The sequence below is a fragment of the Daldinia caldariorum genome (genome assembly GCF_022478825.1).
Source record: "Daldinia caldariorum strain CBS 122874 unplaced genomic scaffold F4812scaffold_3, whole genome shotgun sequence".
In the NCBI taxonomy this organism is placed as follows: domain Eukaryota; kingdom Fungi; phylum Ascomycota; class Sordariomycetes; order Xylariales; family Hypoxylaceae; genus Daldinia; species Daldinia caldariorum.
Genome location: NW_025953039.1, coordinates 877106 through 896956, shown reverse-complemented (window position 1 = coordinate 896956; position 19851 = coordinate 877106). Strand labels below are relative to the sequence as shown.

At 46.9% G+C, this 19851-nt stretch overlaps 7 protein-coding genes across 7 annotated transcripts; 4 read left to right on the top strand and 3 right to left on the bottom strand.

Moving 5' to 3' along the window:
* The first annotated feature begins 246 nt into the window (after window positions 1-246).
* F4812DRAFT_267541 (heat shock protein Hsp88) lies at window positions 247-3294 on the top strand. The gene is made up of 6 exons (XM_047930863.1): window positions 247-586; window positions 665-726; window positions 825-856; window positions 927-2382; window positions 2480-2788; window positions 2848-3294. The coding sequence occupies exons 1-6, from the start codon at window positions 574-576 to the stop codon at window positions 3124-3126; spliced, it is 2151 nt and encodes a 716-aa protein (XP_047792793.1). The 5' UTR covers window positions 247-573; the 3' UTR covers window positions 3127-3294.
* A 2336-nt stretch (window positions 3295-5630) lies between these two features.
* Window positions 5631-8053, bottom strand: F4812DRAFT_469071 (uncharacterized protein; the record flags this gene model as incomplete). Its single annotated transcript, XM_047938841.1, has 5 exons — window positions 7853-8053; window positions 7572-7786; window positions 7416-7501; window positions 6961-7359; window positions 5631-6827 (listed from the first exon to the last, which is right to left on the bottom strand). Exons 1-5 carry the CDS (start codon window positions 8005-8007, stop codon window positions 5631-5633), a joined length of 2052 nt encoding a protein of 683 aa, XP_047792792.1. The 5' UTR covers window positions 8008-8053.
* Window positions 8054-9186: 1133 nt separating this feature from the next.
* F4812DRAFT_267494 (uncharacterized protein) lies at window positions 9187-10679 on the top strand. The gene is made up of 4 exons (XM_047930862.1): window positions 9187-9259; window positions 9313-9831; window positions 9894-10254; window positions 10333-10679. Exons 2-4 carry the CDS (start codon window positions 9715-9717, stop codon window positions 10440-10442), a joined length of 588 nt encoding a protein of 195 aa, XP_047792791.1. The 5' UTR covers window positions 9187-9259; window positions 9313-9714; the 3' UTR covers window positions 10443-10679.
* Window positions 10680-11354: 675 nt separating this feature from the next.
* Window positions 11355-12648, top strand: F4812DRAFT_456484 (acid protease; the record flags this gene model as incomplete). Its single annotated transcript, XM_047936995.1, has 2 exons — window positions 11355-12090; window positions 12152-12648. 2 exons carry the CDS (start codon window positions 11355-11357, stop codon window positions 12646-12648), a joined length of 1233 nt encoding a protein of 410 aa, XP_047792790.1.
* Window positions 12649-13018: 370 nt separating this feature from the next.
* Window positions 13019-15922, bottom strand: F4812DRAFT_267491 (uncharacterized protein). Its single transcript, XM_047930861.1, has 2 exons — window positions 15095-15922; window positions 13019-15039 (listed from the first exon to the last, which is right to left on the bottom strand). Exons 1-2 carry the CDS (start codon window positions 15722-15724, stop codon window positions 13393-13395), a joined length of 2277 nt encoding a protein of 758 aa, XP_047792789.1. The 5' UTR covers window positions 15725-15922; the 3' UTR covers window positions 13019-13392.
* Window positions 15923-16346: 424 nt separating this feature from the next.
* On the top strand, window positions 16347-17779 carry F4812DRAFT_267471 (putative glutathione S-transferase). Its single transcript, XM_047930860.1, has 4 exons — window positions 16347-16924; window positions 17004-17205; window positions 17306-17432; window positions 17495-17779. Exons 1-4 carry the CDS (start codon window positions 16529-16531, stop codon window positions 17598-17600), a joined length of 831 nt encoding a protein of 276 aa, XP_047792788.1. The 5' UTR covers window positions 16347-16528; the 3' UTR covers window positions 17601-17779.
* Window positions 17600-19533, bottom strand: F4812DRAFT_417715 (indoleamine 2,3-dioxygenase family protein). The gene is made up of 3 exons (XM_047933195.1): window positions 18913-19533; window positions 18344-18858; window positions 17600-18235 (listed from the first exon to the last, which is right to left on the bottom strand). The coding sequence occupies exons 1-3, from the start codon at window positions 19353-19355 to the stop codon at window positions 17715-17717; spliced, it is 1479 nt and encodes a 492-aa protein (XP_047792787.1). The 5' UTR covers window positions 19356-19533; the 3' UTR covers window positions 17600-17714.
* Window positions 19534-19851: the final 318 nt, after the last annotated feature.

Genomic DNA, 19851 nt, shown 5'->3' with positions numbered 1-19851 from the left:
CACACAAAGGATAAAAAATAAGAAATGCTTGGAATTTCTTAGTCACCAAAAGATTTCAATAGGTATTTCATCTGGGTGTGTTTAGTAAAACGAGGCTGGTATGATGTGGCGTTGGATGAAAAGCAAGAAGAAAGCCTTATTTATGGGTTAGCATACGGATCCGTAGATAGAAGTCGAAATGTCCAGAACTTTCGCGATAAACAAATTCGGTTGACCCCCCGGGGTGCGATAAGTGAGGGGTAGTATTGGATACGCTAAAAGTTGGAAAGTCCTTTTGCGACCTCCCACATCGCAGTTTCGGGCAGCTTTTTTTCCTACCTAGAATCTTTTTTTTCCTCTGGGACAAAACCACGATATTTTAAACTAAACATCCACTTGATTTTTTCTTGTTTACTTTTAGACCGAATTCGACAAAATCATTTCGTATCGTATCGTATTCGATTGACGAAGATTCACTCGTAATTCTAATCCGGTACAAGGTAAACGGCTCGCGACGTTTCCTGACCTCCCCGCAATCGAATATCATCATTTTTATTTGTTTATACTCAGTCTTGTTTTACACATCCCGGCAAGATGAGCGTAGTCGGTAGGTTATAAGCCTAGTGCTGCGTGACCGCATGGTGACGTTTTTAAATAAAGAATTGCTAACCCTTGGTTATCACAGGTGTCGATTTTGGAACTCTTAACACTGTTATCGCAGTCGCCAGAAATCGAGGTGTCGATGTCGTAAGTAACAACAACCTACCTTACCTTGTCTTTCTATACCACCTGCCAACTTGGATGCGTCATCTGTTAGTGATCATAAAGACTAATAATATATCTAGATCACCAACGAGGTTTCAAACCGAGCTACTCCGTAAGTAGAGCATCACTATCTTGCGCCACATATGTGTGCACATCAGTCGTTAACATTACTCGCCTTTTAGTTCATTAGTTGGATTTGGCCCTAAATCTCGATACATTGGCGAACCGGCAAAGACCCAAGAGATTTCCAACCTCAAGAACACCGTCAGCTCTCTAAAGCGCTTGTGCGGCCGAAGCATCAGTGATCCCGACGTTCAGATCGAGCAGCAATATGTTTCAGCTCCCCTCGTCGACGTGAACGGCCAAGTTGGCGCCGAAGTAACGTACCTCGGCAAGAAGGAGAAGTTCTCAGCTACTCAGCTGACAGCTATGTTCTTAAGCAAGATCAAGCAGACAGCACAGAATGAACTAAAGTTACCCGTTTCTGACCTCGTCATCAGTGTGCCTGCCTGGTTCACGGACGCCCAGCGAAGGAGCCTCCTCGACGCGGCCGAAATTGCTAGCCTTAAGGTACTTCGTGTAATGAACGACACTACTGCTGCTGCCCTCGGCTACGGTATCACAAAGCTAGACTTACCTTCAGGCGACGAGAAGCCTCGCCGCGTGGCGTTCGTCGATGTCGGTCACGCCGACTATTCTTGCTCTATTGTCGAGTTCAAAAAGGGCGAACTGAGCGTCAAGTCTACAGCCTACGACCGTCACTTTGGAGGACGAGACTTCAACTTAGCATTGGTCAACCATTTCCAGAAGGAGTTCAAGGGAAAATACAAGATTGATATCGCGACCAACCCCAAGGCTATGGTCCGCGTCGAGGCTGCTTGCGAAAAGTTAAAGAAGATCTTGTCTGCCAACCAACAGGCACCTATCAACATTGAGTCGCTAATGAATGACGTCGATGTAACCTCCATGATCACACGACAAGAGTTCGAAGCATTGGTAGAGCCGCTATTAAACAGGGCCACAGTACCATTAGAGCAGGCCCTTGCTGAAGCTAAGCTTACCAAGGAGGATATCGATGTTATCGAGCTAGTTGGCGGTTGCACGCGTGTCCCCGCTATCAAAGAGCGAATCCAGGCCTTCTTCGGAAAGCAGCTCTCGTTCACTCTCAACCAGGACGAAGCCGTCGCTCGAGGCTGCGCCTTCAGCTGCGCTATTCTCTCGCCGGTCTTCAAGGTCCGTGATTTCTCCGTTCTGGATATCGTAAACTATCCCATCGAGTTTTCTTGGGAGAAGGACGTTGATATTCCTGACGAGGACACGAGCCTTACCGTCTTCAACAGGGGCAACGTTCTTCCTTCTACGAAGATCTTGACCTTCTACCGAAAGCAGCCATTCGACCTGGAGGCTCGATACGCCAACCCTGAACTTTTACCCGGAAAGATGTCTCCTTTCATTGGCCGATTCTCCGTGAAGGGTGTCAAGGCGGATCCTAAGACCGAATTCATGATTTGCAAGCTCAAGGCCAGAGTCAACATCCATGGTGTTCTTAACGTGGAAAATGGATACTATGTTGAGGAACAAGAGGTTGAAGAAGAGGTCAAGGATGAGAAGGACGAAGGAGACAAGAAAGACCCTGACGTAAGTAAAATTGAATTATTCTCTAGCGGACTCAACTTTATCCGTCCGCATATAAATGGCGTCCTTACAGAGCATTGTTAACTAACATATATCGTAGGCTATGGAAACCGACGACAAGAAGGGAGACGAAAAGCCCAAGATCCGAAAGGTTAAGAAGCAGGTTCGCAAGGGTGATCTGCCCATTGTGGCTGGTACTACGTCGCTGGATGAGAGCACCAAGAACTCTCTAGCAGAGAAGGAGGCCGCGATGGCGATGGAGGACAAGCTTGTTGCCGACACAGAAGAGAAGAAGAACGAGCTTGAGACGTACATCTACGACCTGCGGAACAAGCTGGATGATCAGTACGCCGACTTTGCCAGCGAAGAGGAGAAGGACAAGTTGAGAGCCAAGCTGACGGAGACTGAGGTAAGCATCTTGTGGTTAATTCGTTCTGAATTTTGATAGTAGAAGCTAACACTATTTAGGACTGGTTATACGAAGAGGGTGAGGATGCCACCAAGGCAGTTTACATCGCCAAGATGGATGAGATCCGAGCCATGGCTGGTCCTATCATACAACGCTATTTCGATAAGGTAGAAGCAGACCGTCAAGCCCTGCAGGCCAAGCTTGATGCTGAAGCTGCTGCCAAGAAGGCCGCCGAGGAGGAGGCTCGAAAAGCAGCTGAGGCAGAGAAGGGCGAGGCTCCGAAGGATGAGGAAATGACTGATGCCGAGGCGCCTAAGGCCGAGACTGAAGAGGCCTAGTCGTAGAGTCGACACAAGAAACTTTCCTCTAGGCGAAGGCGCAATAAACGAAGCCGACGTCTTAATGAGCGGATGACGTGGAAATGACGAGGACCAAAAAGAAAAGATTTTTAATGACTGCATGGTAAGGGCGGTTTGACGGATACTGGACTTGGGCATCGTTCAGGGGGGTGGGGTTCTATTGTTAACTCCGCGGTGCTTCACGAGGAATAGAATTTTTCATTTTGCGGGCGGAGGGGAGATGGTTTTAGCACGCAGACTTTAGATAGACCAGATAACGAGGGTTACTTGATAGGTTTGCATTGCGTCCTTAACATACCTTTTCATTCTGCTCTAATGCGATACGTAAAATACCAAGTATACGGCAAGTCAGGTACAGGTACCTACTTAATAGCAAGGCAGATTATGCGTGCCATTTCTTCGACTATAACTACTAGGATCGCTACTAGAATCGCTCTCGACACTGCCACTTTTAATGTCAATTTCCCGTAGTCTCTACTATGGCATTGTCCCGGCGCGGGCTATCATCGTCAATATCGTCGATGATACTATTTCCGTACCAACTACGATCATTGTCATGACTCATACCCCCTTCTCAATGTGCTTCGGAAGGTCTGGGAGGTCTCCGCCCCAATGATTCAGGCTGTGGTCGATGACGTACTTCTCATTTTCGGGGCTTTCGTCGTAGTCTCGTCATTCTTGACTACCCCTTATCGTATTCCGCAGGTCTTCTATCACGGAGGTCCCTATCCGAATATACATACGTTTTCATACTTTGTCCTGAAGCCCACGCCTTGTCCTGGTGCTGCACTGTTAAGCCCCCTAACTTATTGTTAAATTACATAGGTAAAGTAACCTCTCTAGCGACTTCTAACGAGAAACGGCGATGCTGTGGCGCAGACACAAGCATGCGCAATTCTTCGACAGATGCGCGACGGGTACTACCCGTCGCGCTGAGTTGCACAGTATATTGGCGAAATGACATGACGGCTACTAGCTCGTTATAAATCTCGCCATGCTCATATTAAGCCTCCGCTTCTAGGCAATAATTAGTGCCCTGGTAGCAGAAGCCGAGCCCGCCGCATGTCGCCAAGGGGGGATCTAAGGGATTGGCAAGCTCTGGGAAAGCCATCGTTCTGCCATAGCAGATCCATAGGAGTAGAGAGTCACGTACCTATCTCTCGCTAATCTTCGTCCGGCATAGTTGTGATGTAACCTATTCCATTCGTCAAACGGTTCCTCAAGTTTCGGGGGGCCTAATCCCCGTATTGGGGTGCACGAGGTTCTGGCCATCCTCATCGGCAAACAGCACAGTATTGCGCCAAGCCATATTGGAACTGGACGCAGGCTCGCGAGTGGATCGACTCTCCCACAAGGTCATAAGAACTCTCGAACCACTTCTCAAGCACCATTGTATACCGCCTCCCCTTAGAACCAGTATTTGAATGGCACGTCATGGGACAGGTAGAACCGGAGATATTCCTCGTCATCGGCACGTCTGGTGATAAAGAAGGCATGTTTATGTTGTTTGCGCAATGAAGGAACCCACTCCTGGCAGCATTCGCACTCGTCGAAGTCTGTAACCTTGCGGATAAGTAACACGGCATCTTTCAGCCAAAACTGCCTGGTAATAGCCCCTTGTACAGTATGGTATGTAAAGAAGAAGAAGAAGCCATCTCCCTCAGTTTACATACTGTCCCCGCCTTGATCTGATGCCTCGTCGATCAAAACCGCCATATATTCATTTGCCTCTGCATCGTAGAAGGGTGGAAGGTTTTCAGAGTCTCGCACCTCCTTGATTGCCTCAGCTACGTAATCCAGGAAAATTAGCGGCGTCGAATAAACTCTTGCCATAGCATTTCCTGAGATGTGGTCGGCCTTATAAAATAATGCTTTGAAGTTTGCCACTTCTGGGGAGTTTCCAATCTCATTTTCTTACCAAAGAATGGTGGCATGGCTACCTAAGTATCATACCGGCAAAATGTGCCTAAGGTACCTATGTTTTGTTTAATTATCCTAGAGTTTACGAAAAAGTGTAGAGGCTGGAGTCGTGAGAATATATTTATATGGGATGTTTTTACTATCATCCTTTTTGTAGTGGAATAGATCTGTAGCTTACGAAAAAGGGGTGGTTGTGGTTTGGATGCCTCGTTGGTCATGAAATAGGGGGAACTCCAAGGGCCTACATATTTTGAGGATGCATCCAATAATAATGCCCAAATGCTAGTATCGATCACCCTCCTATTCGGACGACGACCTGTCAGCCTGTTCAGAGTTCGGACATAGTGCTCCTAACTTGAAGAAACGTTTTTGTGAATATTATATGTCAAAATAAGTGTAAAATAACTTCAAACACATAGGCATTCCAAGATAACCTGGAAACTGAAAGACGTTACAACTTAGAACCCCAAGATAGAGATGTAAGTGGAAAAGCTTTGCATTGAATGAAACCCATCATATCGTGTTTACTATCATCCAGTCTGATATGTCTTGATCCCTAAGCTCTACCATATCCACTCTATTGGTTCGAATGGCGCTTCCCTGACGCCTAGCATGTCGTCTAAAATCAGCTGATTTCTGTCCCTTTCCTCTTCATCTATATCATGTGGTCCCAACTGAACACCGGCGGAATTGCTCTCCGGAAAATCAATGCTAGGCAGAGGAGTATTCGACGTGTCCTCGGCCGCTTCAACACTTTGCAACATCTCTATGCCAGACAAGTTTGCTTCTTCCATAGGGTCGATTTGTGTCTGAGATAGGTGAAGATCTTGGGCTGCGACCTGAGGTCTAATGGACGTAGGTGGAATGGGGGGCTGTCCATCCTCAATGGGCTTGCTAATATTCAATAACATTTCTTGCATTCCTCGTATTGCTCTTAACATTTCGCGATAAGCTACTTGAAGAAAAAGGAGGTAACTGCGACGTAACGGTTCGATTCTAAATGGATCAAACTCAAACGAAGAGATGTTCGAAATTTTATTGGTATGGTATTTCCTGTCTTCGACATCCGTTAATATCAAAAAGTCTTCTGCAGTCCACTTTATTTGTGTCATTTGTGACATTATAAAGCCTAATGTCGCTGAATAGCCTCGATGCCCCCAAAAATGAACTGCTGAAATATACAGGAACTGTCGCGGGCCTTCTGTAACAACTCCGGACCCAAGTAGAAGCCCTATGATATCAAGACGTCCATTTAATACAGCTGTATCAATGGCGGTGATAGTAAAGCTTTGCGTAGGGAATCCTTCCCTAACGTTGGGGTCAGCACCGCATGCGAGAAGACGACGAACAATTCCAATATAGCCTTGCATAACAGCTAAACACAAAGCTGTGGTCACATGTCCCGTAAATTCTGGCGTGCTTTTCATGTCGATCCCATGGTGAAGTAAGAGATAGAGAATGTCATGATTTTTGGATACTATCAGTTTCCCGAGTGTTCTTTCGCGTACAACCCAGCTTCCACCAACATTCAATTCTGCTCCCGCATCTAATAAGTATTTCACCAAGTCTAATCTTCCACGCTCAGCAGCTAGATAGATTGGTGGGTCGTGTAGTTTCATATCGACAGCTTCTAAGGCGTTGACATCCGTGCAGTGTTCTGCAAGCCTAGTAATCAAACTATATGATAGGCCTCTTGAGATGGCGGCCTTGAGAGAGTGTCCGTCGGACTTGAATCCCAGATCTAGAAGCGCTTTTATCGTCTATTCATTGCCGCTTTTTATTGAGAGAAATAAGGGCGAGACAAGCCATTTGTCTAGATCATGCCAATGATTCCAGTCTGCTAGATTAGAGTGCGTGCTTTTCAATCAGCCCAGACATCCGAAATATATCCACAAGCGCCTGAGCATCCTTGAGAACAAAGGTAGGCCTAAGATCGTCGAGAATCAAATTGTTTGATGTCAAGAACATAATAATTCTCAATACTTTTTGTATCTCGTGGCGCGTCCCACTTGTTAAGATGACCGCTCGCCTCACGTTTTCGTCGGGAAAAGTAGGGGGAATGAGGTCGTCAAAATAGCCTGCGATACGGTCGACGCTCTTGTTTAGTAAGAGAGTTTGAAAGAGCTCATCAGAGCCTATCACAATATTCATGTTTTGTCGGATGAGCACCTCGAAGGTAGCCCAAACCATATGTCTATTGAGTTGACGTATTTCGCGCCCTCTTTTTTTCCGAGACCTCGATTTAATCTCCTCTCCTGTTTCATTTCCTGTAGTCGCCAATATAGAAATGAGCTGTGGCAATATAGTTTCGCAGAATTGGAACCACGGAAGATTCCTTGGCCATGCACAATCCACGGCCATAACAGGGGAAGCAGCCCGAGGAGTGCAGAGGAAAAAAGGGGGACGTCTTCATTGGGAGGTTCTGGACTCGGAGCTAGTAGCTTGTCAGAATATGTCCATAATAGGTAGATAACTTAGGTAGGTATGTATGGAAAATAACTTACGGGGTCCGAATTTCCCTTGAAGGGTTACAACCTTATGGCGGTTTGTTTGTTTTCTCACTTTGCTTTGAGGAAGCCGTTTCCCAGAGAGTATTACAGTAGTGCCCTTGGCTTGGGATGCTCTGTTTTGGATCGAACGGCTAACGTACCGCCAGTCTTCAGCACATAAGTTTTTGCAAAAGGCCCAGTCCTTAAGTTTGGCGCGATATTGACTCATTCTAGGATAAATTAGCGGATTGAATCAATAGAGATGACAGCGCCTAAATGCAAAGTAATATACACACGTTATTTGAGGGTTTCGTTCCTTTAGAATGTCGAATACTTCCTGTATTCCACGATCATTGACAATATATTCCTCGTATATGAAATCCTTCCATTCGAGCCATAATTGCTCAGAAACGGGAGTCTCCCTTTGACTTATGAGATGTTCGGACTCCATGACCTACAAGATGGGAGCTGGACGCGAAAGGCTAGCAAGTATAATCAAGAAGGCTTGTTGAGCAGGCTATGTGTCGCATGAGTAAGGGTCTTCAGTTGAATATTTATGATGAAGCTATAAATGCTGATGATGTAGAAAAGAAAGTTATAAGTTGAAGATGGTGGAAGTTTTAGTTGTATACCTAGGTAGGTATATAGCCATCTCTTCCTAAGCCAAATCATTTGCTTATCATTTTCATCCTCAAAGTTCAGTCGCCCTCATGGCCCTATGCGTTGAAACAAGGCGTAAATTCTGCCACAGAATTGGTCAATAGCAAAATGTTAAAACAAATCAGCCGGGACCATATTGACTACTGCAGACCTCATTGGCTGTTAACATAATGTGAAGAGTAATCATCCAATCAGCCATCACCCTAATTTAACATTCTACATGCATGGCATGGCATGGGGAGGCTTGTGCTTGGATTTCATTGTCTTCTGGCGTCGACTAAGCTACCTAGTTGCAGAACGCCTCACTGCATCGACCCGCGGGTTAGGCACCCGGCAGCTGACAACGCTCGCAGCCTCGAGGAGTAAGAGGTAAATGGAGAAATTGCTTGTTGCTTCGGGATCAAAGTTTACACATCAGTGCGCGTTTGCGCCAACTTCTGGAGAGTGAGGCCCAATGCTCCTGGGTGACATCAGATAGGTTCTAGGTACTTATCTAAGATTCAACATACCCTCTCTATCAAATCTCCTTGCGGCTTAAAGAAGATCTTGGTAAATAAATCCATGCAGCAAAGCTTTTGTGGGTATCGACAGGGGCGTACCCTGAGTCGTGACTAGCCCTGCCAGCCCTGACGTCCTTCTTCTGGGGTTAGTTCAGCACCGGCGCTACCTAGTTTAGGGTCGAGACGGAAATTGACAGACACATCGCTGAGCCAAAAGTGTATTTCTTAATAGCACAATTGCTATTACAGTCTATCTGACATGAGTGGTATTACCACTCATAGGAATCTGGCGCGGCACTGTGAGGGAAATGTGACAAGCCGGCCTTAACGACGCCATTTTTTTCTTCTTTTTCCTTTGCGTTACTGTCGAGTACCTTAAGTACCTAGGTAACTTCCCCCAGCTCTACTGAATGTATTCTGACAGAATAACTTCTTGATAAACTCTTGGTTCCTAGGGGTTGATCCATTTCGGTAACTCCGCCGCCATCGTCATAGATTTCTAGCATAACCCCACGCCAAGGATGAAAGTTGAATTACCTCACGGTAAGTATCACTTTGCTGCTATATATGGAATACGATCCTAATTATGCACAAAGTTAGGAAATACATAGGGAGTTTTAAGATGAAGATCACGACGTCTATAAGAGGCCAATCATAAGCCGTAACTGTTAATATTGCCTTTCTGGGATGTAGAAAAGCTTATTATTGACCTGATTGGCTAGTATGTGCTCATCGGACCGAAAACGTGCTATGTCTTTACGTAGTAACATCGTCCAATAACGGCTCCGGCTAAGCTAGAGGCGGAGTAACTCCATTCTAAAAGATCGTCTTCTCACGCTAAAGGTAGTGTCTTGTTGATTTATATAGACCAAGTACCTACCTTGGTAGGTAACTAGACCAATATAAATTCATCAACTTCAGGAGGTTTTAGTATAGGTTATTACTTACCTACCTCTACCAACTCTCAATTTACTCCGCAACCAATCTTGGTATATATCATGGCACAAAAAGCCCTCCGTCGCCGTGACCAAGCCGTCGGCAGTGGACTCCGAGCAGTCCTTTCTGCTCAGGAAAACCTTGCTTCACCTTCACCAATTCCCAGCCCGCCTAATAACGTAAGATCACACCTATCACGAGCAATAGACTGGTTAACCTGCTAATTTACCTATTTCCATAGGCAGAAGAAGTAAAAGCCACCTGCGACTCTTTCGTCCTGGAGTCATTCACCGCAGAAGACGCCTGGGAACTCGGGCATCTGCTCTACGCACGACTGCTTCCGTTCTCTTCCCAGAAACCCACGTTGATCTCTATCTCGCTAGCAAGCGGGCAGGTCTTGTTTCAGGCCGCCGTGGGCTCCGGCACGGCGCCGGACAATGAGATCTGGGTGCAGAGGAAGCGGAACACCGTGCTTAGATTTGGTGCGAGCACGTGGTTCCAACACTGCAAGTATGCGGCCGACGAGGAGGCTTTCAGGCTTAAGTTCGGAATGAGTCCCGAGCAGGCGGAAAAGTACGCAATCCATGGCGGCGGGGTACCTAGTAAGCAAACTTCTAATGAATTTCGATCGATTTTAAATGCTCCCTGGCGAATCAAGTTGTTGACCCATATTGCTGCAGTTCGAGTTAAAGGGGTTGAGGGCGTTGTTGGCGTTGTTGTGGTGTCCGGCTTGAAGCAGCACGAGGATCATGGGGTTATCGTTGATGTTATTAATAACAACTGGGAATAATAACCTGAAATCACTTGAGTTGCTTTTAAACAGAGTTATCGGCGGATTGTTGAGGAGTAATGTCGTTATGCCAGCTCATTCGAACAATTTTTCCCCACCGGTGGTGTACTGGTGTACGGAGCCCTCGTGAACCCCCCTTTTCCAATGTGCTCATTACGATCGGAAGGTTTTTGTTACCCTGAGCTGGCCACGGATGTAGAGAAGTAATTAAGCTAATTTATCTACGTTAAGCTCGTGGACTGTTTAGATGTTGCACTACTAAGTGTCTAGAAGGTTGGTACCTAAGTACCTTGATAGTAGCATCGCTTCTCATCTTCAATGCAAAATTGTATCTGCCTTAGAGGGGCCTGCATGTCGACGTGCATTCCCTTATCTAGACCTGCCTCAGAGCTCCTTGCACGGCAGGTGCAGGAATATGCAGTTGATATTCGCCTATGAACTGGCTTAATATTCAAGGGGTCTGGTTTTAGGAGTTACTAAATAGGTCGTCTTGAATTATTTAGCTACCTGCCGTTAATGTGTGAGCACATTCCATTTCTTCCACTGCCTGCTGCCAGTTATTGCCTTCTCAGATTTGGTTGTCATATTCTTTGTTTGTCGTTAGGTACCTACCTACTTGTACCTAGCTTAACGTTAGGAATTTCAAGTCACTGTTAGGGAATCCGGCAACCACCCAGGCATCCATCTTTTCAACGCACAAGGCGTAAAGAAATTTATGTGGAAAGAACACCGTCCAGGCATAAAATATTTAATAGGTACCTAACCTACCTTCTCCGTTCATAATTACCTCTACGTTCTGCACAAGTCACTTCGTTTCCACCTTTCGCAGACTTCTCTCTCGGTCGTTCGGTCATTTGAATCCCCAAAATCGATATTTATTATCCAATAACAGCCTCGTTTCGCATTTCCAAGATGTCTGGTCGCGCAATTCTGGCTCTGGCAGCGGGCGTCAGCTTTGCTGTCGCTGCACTTGTACCTGGCCTCGACCCAGCTACTGCCAACGTTAGCACTGGCCACTTTTCCGTCGAACAAATCATCAAGGCTGAGCATCCCGTGCTTGCAGTTGCCAGAACCTACCTGAAATACGGCAAACCCCTACCTCTGGAGTTGCAAGAGGGTGTGCGAGAAGTCACCGCTTTGACGAAGCGTGCAAAGGGCAGTGTCACTGCCAACTCCAACTCCCACCCGGGTGGTAATTCATGGGATTACCAAGTTTCCGTGTCAATAGGCAGCCCGGTGCAAGAGATTGGCGTAATTTTCGACACTGGCTCCTCTGACTTCTGGTTCTTTGGGAATGACTCAACGGGGTCCAACTGCAAGGCTCACCACTGCTACCGGCCCGAGAAGAGCAAAACCGCCAAGAAGTTAGACGGTTATACGTTTAATGTTACCTATGGCGATCAAACCCACTGTTCCGGCCCCGTCTACACCGACAATGTCACAATCGGTGGCTTTACGGTGAAGGAACAAGCCGTTGGTCTTCAGAACTGGTTGGACGACATGGAAACCCTAAATCTCGACGGAATTGTAGGCTTAAGCTTTGGTAATGGCAACTCGATCGAGCCTAAACAGCAGAAGACCTGGTTCGAAAACATGAAGCCGTCCCTTGACGCCCCCCTTTTTACAGCCGATCTACAACCAGGCGGGAGTAAGTCCCTTCCATTCCATCTAAAGACACCGTCCTAGTCATGAGCTAACATTGGAGATAGAGGGTGTGTACAACTTTGGCTACGTCAACAAGAGCATGTATACCGGTAATCTTATCTACGCCGATGTCGACTCCAGCCGGGGATATTGGATGATCACGCCGAGCGGGTACTCGATTGGCGATGGGAAATTCAACTCGACCAAGTGGAATGCTGTTGTCGATACTGGCACTTCGCTGAACCTGGTGCAGCGGCATTTGTTTGATGCGTGGATCAGCATGGTTTCAGGAAGCAAGGTCTACTTCGGAATAAGTTTAGTCGCATGCGATGCAAAGCTTCCCCCGTTCGTCATCGGCATTGGTGATGCCACCCTCACTATTCCGCCCAAGTATTTGAACCTTGGCGATGTTCTCAAGGTAGACAACTACTGTCTCAGCGGCATACAGCCGGACGACACATTTGACTTCTCTATCCTTGGCGTCGTTACTCTCAACAGCGCCTTTGTTGTCTTTGATGACACTGATCATGCTCCGAAGGTTGGTTTCGCAACCAAGCATTAGATAGTTGGGGGGAGCCGAGGATATCGGATAATTTGAGGATTGGAGATCGTCAGTGTCATTTCGTAAGGGTAGTTGTCAGATAATTATAGGCAGGCCGAGCTGGTCAGTGTGTACCCAGAACTCCCTTCTATTCTATTCTAGCAACTTAGCGGTCGCTTATTAGTCGTTATGAACTACCTAGTTAGAGGTAGATAATTGCTACGCTTATGAATGCCTGCCTAAAGCTTTATGGTATATTATACCAACGCAACAGCCAGTGTGATCCCGATAATGACTTTTTTTTCTTGATTGATCTTTAAAACATATCGTAAACGCGAGCCATGAGGCGAAAGTCACTGCTGCATAGTTGTAAACAGCTGATACTTGCGCAAACGCCTAAAATGCCGTAGGTGAGAACTGCAAGTAAGAACTGCAAGTATGGATTGTGCCGATATAGGTACGGTAGTGTAGTTGTTTCTCTTTCAGTATTTCTCATATTTTCCACCCGGAGGGCATCACAGGAGTTATTAGCGACAGCGCTTCTCCTGCAGTTCTCCATTTGGATCTGCCTATGACATTTCTACCCAAGGCTGGGGGCGGGGTCTAAACCGAGACCCTCTTGTTCATTCGAAGGTGGAAGATGGGAAGCGAAGAGTTAATCCAGGACCATGCTATACGATGGTTTAGAGGGCAAACCACCAATGAATTTTATTAGATATGAAAAAATAGAGATATGCTGGGTATACATCTAAGCAAGTCAAACCATCAAGTAAATATCGAATCTGTCATCAAAGACTCGAAGTCAAAATCTAAATCCATGCCGTATCCAGGGTCCAGACTATTCGGCGTTAGTCCGATGTTGCTAGGGCACGGCGAGGACACGGTGCCTGCTCGTTCTTCTAGCAAGCTAACGCACAATTCCAGGCTCTCTTTCGCACTTTGTGCCACTCTAAGATCGCAAGGGATTCCTTCTTCTATGGCTTCTACCTGAGCCATGATCATGCTGAGAAACATCGGCCCCTTGACGTTGGTCTCGCCTTGTCGGATCCGTTCTATTGATAAAGCAGTCATTTCTTTCACTGCTTTCTTGAAGGTTTCAACATCCTGGGAATTGCGATGGCCGATCCCTTCGCTACGTTGGGCCTCTATTTGGGTCAAAAGCTCACGAGTAATGACGATCATGGCAGATCTGAATGCCTCTCTAAACATACCTCCGCCAGTTGACATAAGACGGGAGAACCCTTCGTCAGGCTCGGGTGAAATAAGAGTCATCGCTGAATCTACCGTAACTTTCAACGAGTAGTAAAATAAGGGATTCGTTCGCGCCTCCCCAGCGAAGGGGCAATGGAGGGGTATTAAGAATCGCCGTACTAGGTTGTCCAGTAGGTTTCGATGAAATGGTGTCACGCCAGCCTTTTCGCTATCTCGTATAAATGTTCTATACGAGCGATATTTATCAGTGAGCTCTGAACTCAAAGCTAGAGTGTCCACGTAAGAAAGTTCGGAATGCAAGCCGTTCAGAAGCTGTAAGATCCTAAGACGTATCGGTAGTAAGTCGAGTAGAATAAGTTGTAGTGACGTTGACGTGTAAATACTTTTCGCATGAGGCGGCGAGGCCATAGTCGTCTCTTTTAGTTCATCATCATTGACGTTTGAGGGCGCTTCCGTGTCAAAATCATCTAACGATATTCTAGGCAGCATCGCGGAGTCTAGAGACGACTGCACAGTTATCTCAAGTATAGTGGCCCACAATCTTCTGCGTAGTTCGGCTTGCAAGATGGACATTCTTGGCAGATGCTTGGGGTCGCGATGCAAGCCTATTTGCATTGCCATATTCATGAGTGACCCTGAGGACACCCAGACTAAATCGCCACCGATCGAGAAGACTTGCCGCGCCAGAATAACTAGACAAAAAATTTGTATCCCGGTGACATTTAAACGATCTTTTTCGAGGGGGCCAGAGAGCCACATCTGGGCAGCATATACCCACTGATGAACTGTATTTCGAAATCCCGGATTGCTTTCTGTATGGTCAGAGACACTTGATCCTATGCCAATTACAAGAAGGGTTTTCAGGCGTAGGCTAGTCGTCACAGTCTCTGGGTGGTCCCAAAATCTCTGATATTCTTCCCAAAAGGTGGGTGGATGAATTATCCTGTGTGTGGACTCAAATGATTGAAAGTATAATGTTGCCATAGCATCCGCAACCTCCCGCGGTGGTGGTGCAAGATCGAAATTAGGGTAGGAGAGCCACCTACTAGGTCGCCCTAGTTTGATACTTCTTCCTATGTTTTTACATTTCTGGAGCAGAGCCCATATCTGGGCATACAGGGCCCCTTTCTCAGTATCTTGGGGCATAGTTCCCTTGGCGGCATTGGCAGCTGCAACATAGCAGGAAACTATAGGCGTAAACTTGGGATGTGATTAGTGAAAGAGAAAAGAAATATTATAGGAATATGGCCTCTACCTCTTGGGTTATGCCTAGTCTTAAAGTCCAGCCCAAGACTCTCGTTTTATTGAGAATTATCTGCGAGTCCTTTAACCCAAGCTGACGCGCAAGTATATCACGTCCATTTTCTGATAAGCCAGTAATGGAACTAGGTACCGAAGACTTATTAGAGGCATTCTGGCCCCGCTGAGGCGTATCCGCAGCACCTGAATCCGCTTCTGGCGTAGGTATATGTGGTTGGATGCTGCTACGGTCAAGACCGAGGATGATGGTGTTTGGCCCGTCATTCTGGCTTCCCTTAGAGGAACATCCAAGTACGGCGCCAGCCCATGGCTCTACTACCTGAAATCCCGCGGCGTTTGCGTCATGTTCCGATGTTGGCCTAGTGGCACCAAGCTCCTGTGCTTGGCTTGTGGAGGGCGAAGGTGCATGACTTGAAGAACTTGACGACTCTAGAGGAGAAACTCCGGGTCTGAGCGGAAATTGGTTAACAGGTTCATCATTATAGACTTTGTAGATGCATTTTAGCTTGGCAGATACACAATGTCTACATGGTTCAGTCCGATTGCACTTGATCTTGCGGCGGCGGCACTCGATGCAAGACAAAGCCGGCCTTCGACGTCGGCGGGGTTGTCGGTCTGATAACATTAGGGGATAAGATATTTCGGACGTATCAATACAATTTACCGTGTAGATACCTCCTAGCGTGTTACTCCTAGAAGGAGATATACACAAGTAGTATAAGATTTTTTAAGATATTGTCCCTGGAAGTTGTAAAGCCTTGGGTTAGATCCGTTCTGTTCGAATACCTGGGGAAAATGCCGAAGTGCTTACGGCCGAGGGCCCACAGATGGAATAGAGACATCGCTTGTTATTGGCCAATATCTGGTTTCAAATGCCGCTTATCTCCGTTATTCCATACTCTTTCGGTGTTAGCCAAATGTGTCTAATAACAAATAACACAACCTACCTGGCGCTGGTGAGTTGGACGCTGATATGGACGCTGCCGCATTAGAAAAAACGTCAAGTGTATTCAAGATATCATAATACTCTTGTAGTACGCTAGTAGGGATATAAGCTGTACCCATGCGCCAAAGGTAGAAACATCTTGATTTTATAAGCAGTATTTCTCAGCCGGCATCGTGGCCTTGTCCGAAATGTGCGTTTGTCCGCTTCTGACTAATGTACGAGTCCAGACCGGCATATCAAATCATCCTTTTGGTATGATTTCGCCATCTTGCCCATACTATGAATATTAAAGACTATTACAAAATGAATTTGGATGACTTCTTTAAATACACGTACATGCCTATGGCTTTGAAGATCAATGTCGCTTGTCCCATTGTTTCTCGACACCTTGGTACAATAATTACTATTATTCATTAGACCAACACAGCACCGTTATTTCTAGCTTAGGTACCTGTTATCTCAAATTTATTCCACTTCGTCATCATGGCTACCCAGGAAACCGACGCAAACCTGGATATAACCGTCTTCCGCGGATTCAAAGAAACCGGGAAGTACATATGGTCGCCGTTTGTTATCAAATTAGAAGCGCGATTGCGCTTCGGGGGCGTGCGCTACAAGACAGATGTTGGCTCGCCTAGGGTAGGGCCCAAAGGCAAGATCCCGTATATAGAATGCCGTGATCTATCCGCATCGCCTTTGCAAGGTGGGAAAAGGAACAGTTCGGAGCAAAAAGTTCAACTCGGCGACAGCACCCTCATCGCTAAGACCCTGACCGAGTGGGGTGTGCTCCCGGATCTGAGCGCCGGGCTAGACCCGTCGAAAAAGTTACAAGACCTAGCGGTGAAAGCCTTGCTGGAGGAGAAGTTATACTTTTTCGAAGTATGTTAGCCTCTTTTCCCTCATGTCTATCTGCGTGGCTCCTATGACTTTCCAATATCGTACTGACCGTGTGCAATAGAATTGGGAGCATTGGATCCAGCACTACTACGACAAAAGAGACACTATCCTATGGTCAGTCCCGTATCCCATGCGCATCATTGTGGGCTTTTTACTTTATCGCTCCATCGCCGCCACGTTACACGGCCAGGGCACCGGCCGGTTTACCGCAAAGGAGATTGAAGAGTTTAGGCACGAGATTTGGGAGACAATCGGTGCGCAGCGTGAGTAACTTTCAGAAAAACATAACCCCTTGCTACTTTGATTGAAGACTTCATTCTCGACGCTTGGTACCTAGTACAAAAACTGACTGGTATGGTATAGTCGTAACGTCGCGATCTAGTAGTAAAGGTGGTGACAAGGAGCCGTTCTGGATACTCGGGGGAGAACAACCGACGGAAGCGGACGCGTGCCTCTTTGGCTTCATCGTGGCTGCTTGGATCTCCACTGCGTAAGTGTACAATACCCCTTATCCTTAGTATGACCTGTGCTAACCGCGATACTTTGTTTCAGCGGACCCAAGTCTCGCCAGGACATTAAAGAGTTTCCCGTGCTTCTAGACTATGCTGGACGTATCCACGAGCGGTATTTCCCAGACTACGAGAAATGGGCCGAGTGATGGAGATATGTGACTTATGTAAATTCTTTCTTTCTTTCGCACCACTATAAAAGCTAGCTACAGTTAATATTATACGCACTCAAGGGCCAAGAATACATGCGAGGTATACACATATTAATAAGTGCTTATACCGCGTTCTTTGCAGTACTTTTCTACTTCCTTCTGCAGGCTTTGCTTCTGCCTGTCAACCAGGTCCATAATATCCCGATGCTCAGGTCCAAGTTCCATAGGACCAGTTCGCCCACCGACATTGTCAGCAATCTCCGTCATCTCCTCCATGACAGCCTGGAGCTGATTCGGAAGCCAGGTTACTATCGGACTGCCTCCCGTGGCCGTGGGGTGCGAAGTCTGTTTCAGGATGTACTCGCGAGCAAAACACCAGTGTCGCCACCTGAAGTCACGAACCTGGTTTAGAGCGTCGATCCAAAGTCGTCGGGACTCCTTTACTAGTTCCAGGTCCTCTTTCTCTGTTTCTGGTTTATGCTCGATACCAAGAGCTAGGGCAAAATCCTTCACATGTAACTCTTCTGCGCACTTCTTCACTTCAGCAAGGAACTGGCGGTGATTGCTCGGTCGGTAATCCCTGAAGTCCTTAAGGATTTCTGTGAGAGGCGTGTCTGGCATTTCGACCTGAACTATATCTAGGAGTTAGTAAACGTCGCCCATCAAATATGAAGTTATTTTTTTATCTTTGGTTAAGATAAGATGTCTTTAACAGAAGTGGGAAGTTTCTTGATACGTACGAAAATTGTCCATCAACGGAATCATGGTGTCGTTTGCCCCACTTTCACCCCTGAAGCTCATGGGTTTACCGTCATTAACGTCCTCGTAAACGACGCCATTGGGGAACATGGACTGAGATGTGATGCCGAAGATGAAGGTGCGAAAACTGGTATACGATCGCGGCTTGGATTTCATCCACATTGTTTCCATGACGCCGTTGACCTTTTTCATAGCGTCTACGATGGTGCGCAGGCCCTCATTGAATGCAATTCTCTGCTGCTGGGCTGAGACAGTCTCCGCGTTGTCGAGAGCGCGCAGGCATGACATTGTACCGCTAACTAAGGGACCCGAGTTCTTCACCATGTCGATGTGTACTAGTACAAAGCCAGCTTCGGACGAGCTAGAGTCTAGACCATGCTCGAAAGCCCGAATGAGACGCAAGTTGGAGTACTCGAGACCGGCTTCTGGATCTTGGAGACGATAGTTGAACAGGGCATATGAGCCTGCGTACTCCATGAAGGGTTTAAAGCCAGCACTATACGGAGTTAGTAAAGTTCCAAGTGGTACGGCCATAGTTATAAATACTTACAGCTCGGCACAGCGGACAATAGGCCGCGAGAGTTGGGCTGGAAGGAAGGGTCTCCCTAATCCATATGGCTCACCCTTGACGAACCTCATGTGACAAGGCTCCAGCAAGAACGCCGACGCAAGAAAAGAGTAGTCGCGATATAAAGCGTTCATCATGGGGAGGTTATCACGGTATTTCTCGACCTGCTCAGTCAGATCTGGGAGGTCTTGCAGTACAGCATCACCTAGCTGGCCAGTAGCAAGTAGCCCAGGATTGCCTGACTGAGTCCGTACGGGCATTGCTTGGAGTAGAGTCTCGATCGACTCGAACTCGGGAGGGAGTGTCACGATAGGATCCATTCGTGCCAAGAAACCCCGAGTTGTTGAGACCATGAAGGCAGGAAGAGAGACATCATTAGGTTTGGTGTCTTCTAGGACTTCGAAGGATGACTTGGGAATGAACATGTTGGGGGATTTTGAAGTGATATGACTTGAACGATTTATAGGCGTTGTGTAAGCAAGTTTGTGGACTCCAAAGAAAGCTTGAGGTATGGGAGATGAGGCCTTTGATTTGAGTAGCGGTCAGATTCGCGTGCTAATATAGACGGTGGCCGGAACAGTTCCGGCCTCAACAGCAGGATGCGGAGTTGGCGATCGACTAAGTTCTAGGACCTCCGGGGCCCTGTTTACACGTGTGTGGCCGGAACGATTCCGGCCTCAAGCGAGACCGGATTTCAACACCCAACCCACCGATCCTCATTCCCTTTAACCTCATGGCCGGAACAGTTCCGGCCATAATGCTAAGAGCGAAGTCGGGTCTTGTACTTGACACATTTCGTAACGCTGGTGCAATTCCTTCTTATCTCTATCTCACCAAAGTGAGTGAGCAAATTAAAGTTTCGACTTATCTATCTCTTAAACCCACTAACAGTTTCTACAACCCCTCCACCCTTGATGAGTT

Bases quoted from the DNA above. Each gene is read 5' to 3' on its own strand.
- F4812DRAFT_267541 (XM_047930863.1), top strand. The intron at 727-824 runs GTAAGTAACAAC...TAATATATCTAG, and splicing joins GAAATCGAGGTGTCGATGTC to ATCACCAACGAGGTTTCAAA. The intron at 2,383-2,479 runs GTAAGTAAAATT...CATATATCGTAG, and splicing joins GAGACAAGAAAGACCCTGAC to GCTATGGAAACCGACGACAA.
- F4812DRAFT_267494 (XM_047930862.1), top strand. From the start codon at position 9,715: ATGGCACAAAAAGCCCTCCGTCGCCGTGACCAAGCCGTCGGCAGTGGA. The intron at 9,832-9,893 runs GTAAGATCACAC...CTATTTCCATAG, and splicing joins TTCCCAGCCCGCCTAATAAC to GCAGAAGAAGTAAAAGCCAC. The intron at 10,255-10,332 runs GTAAGCAAACTT...ATATTGCTGCAG, and splicing joins CCATGGCGGCGGGGTACCTA to TTCGAGTTAAAGGGGTTGAG.
- F4812DRAFT_267491 (XM_047930861.1), bottom strand. From the start codon at position 15,724: ATGTTATCAGACCGACAACCCCGCCGACGTCGAAGGCCGGCTTTGTCT. The intron at 15,040-15,094 runs GTAGAGGCCATA...TCACATCCCAAG, and splicing joins GACTAGGCATAACCCAAGAG to TTTACGCCTATAGTTTCCTG.
- F4812DRAFT_267471 (XM_047930860.1), top strand. From the start codon at position 16,529: ATGGCTACCCAGGAAACCGACGCAAACCTGGATATAACCGTCTTCCGC. The intron at 16,925-17,003 runs GTATGTTAGCCT...CGTGTGCAATAG, and splicing joins AGAAGTTATACTTTTTCGAA to AATTGGGAGCATTGGATCCA. The intron at 17,206-17,305 runs GTGAGTAACTTT...GGTATGGTATAG, and splicing joins GGAGACAATCGGTGCGCAGC to TCGTAACGTCGCGATCTAGT.
- F4812DRAFT_417715 (XM_047933195.1), bottom strand. From the start codon at position 19,355: ATGTTCATTCCCAAGTCATCCTTCGAAGTCCTAGAAGACACCAAACCT. The intron at 18,859-18,912 runs GTAAGTATTTAT...AACTCCGTATAG, and splicing joins ATTGTCCGCTGTGCCGAGCT to TGCTGGCTTTAAACCCTTCA. The intron at 18,236-18,343 runs GTACGTATCAAG...TCCTAGATATAG, and splicing joins TCCGTTGATGGACAATTTTC to TTCAGGTCGAAATGCCAGAC.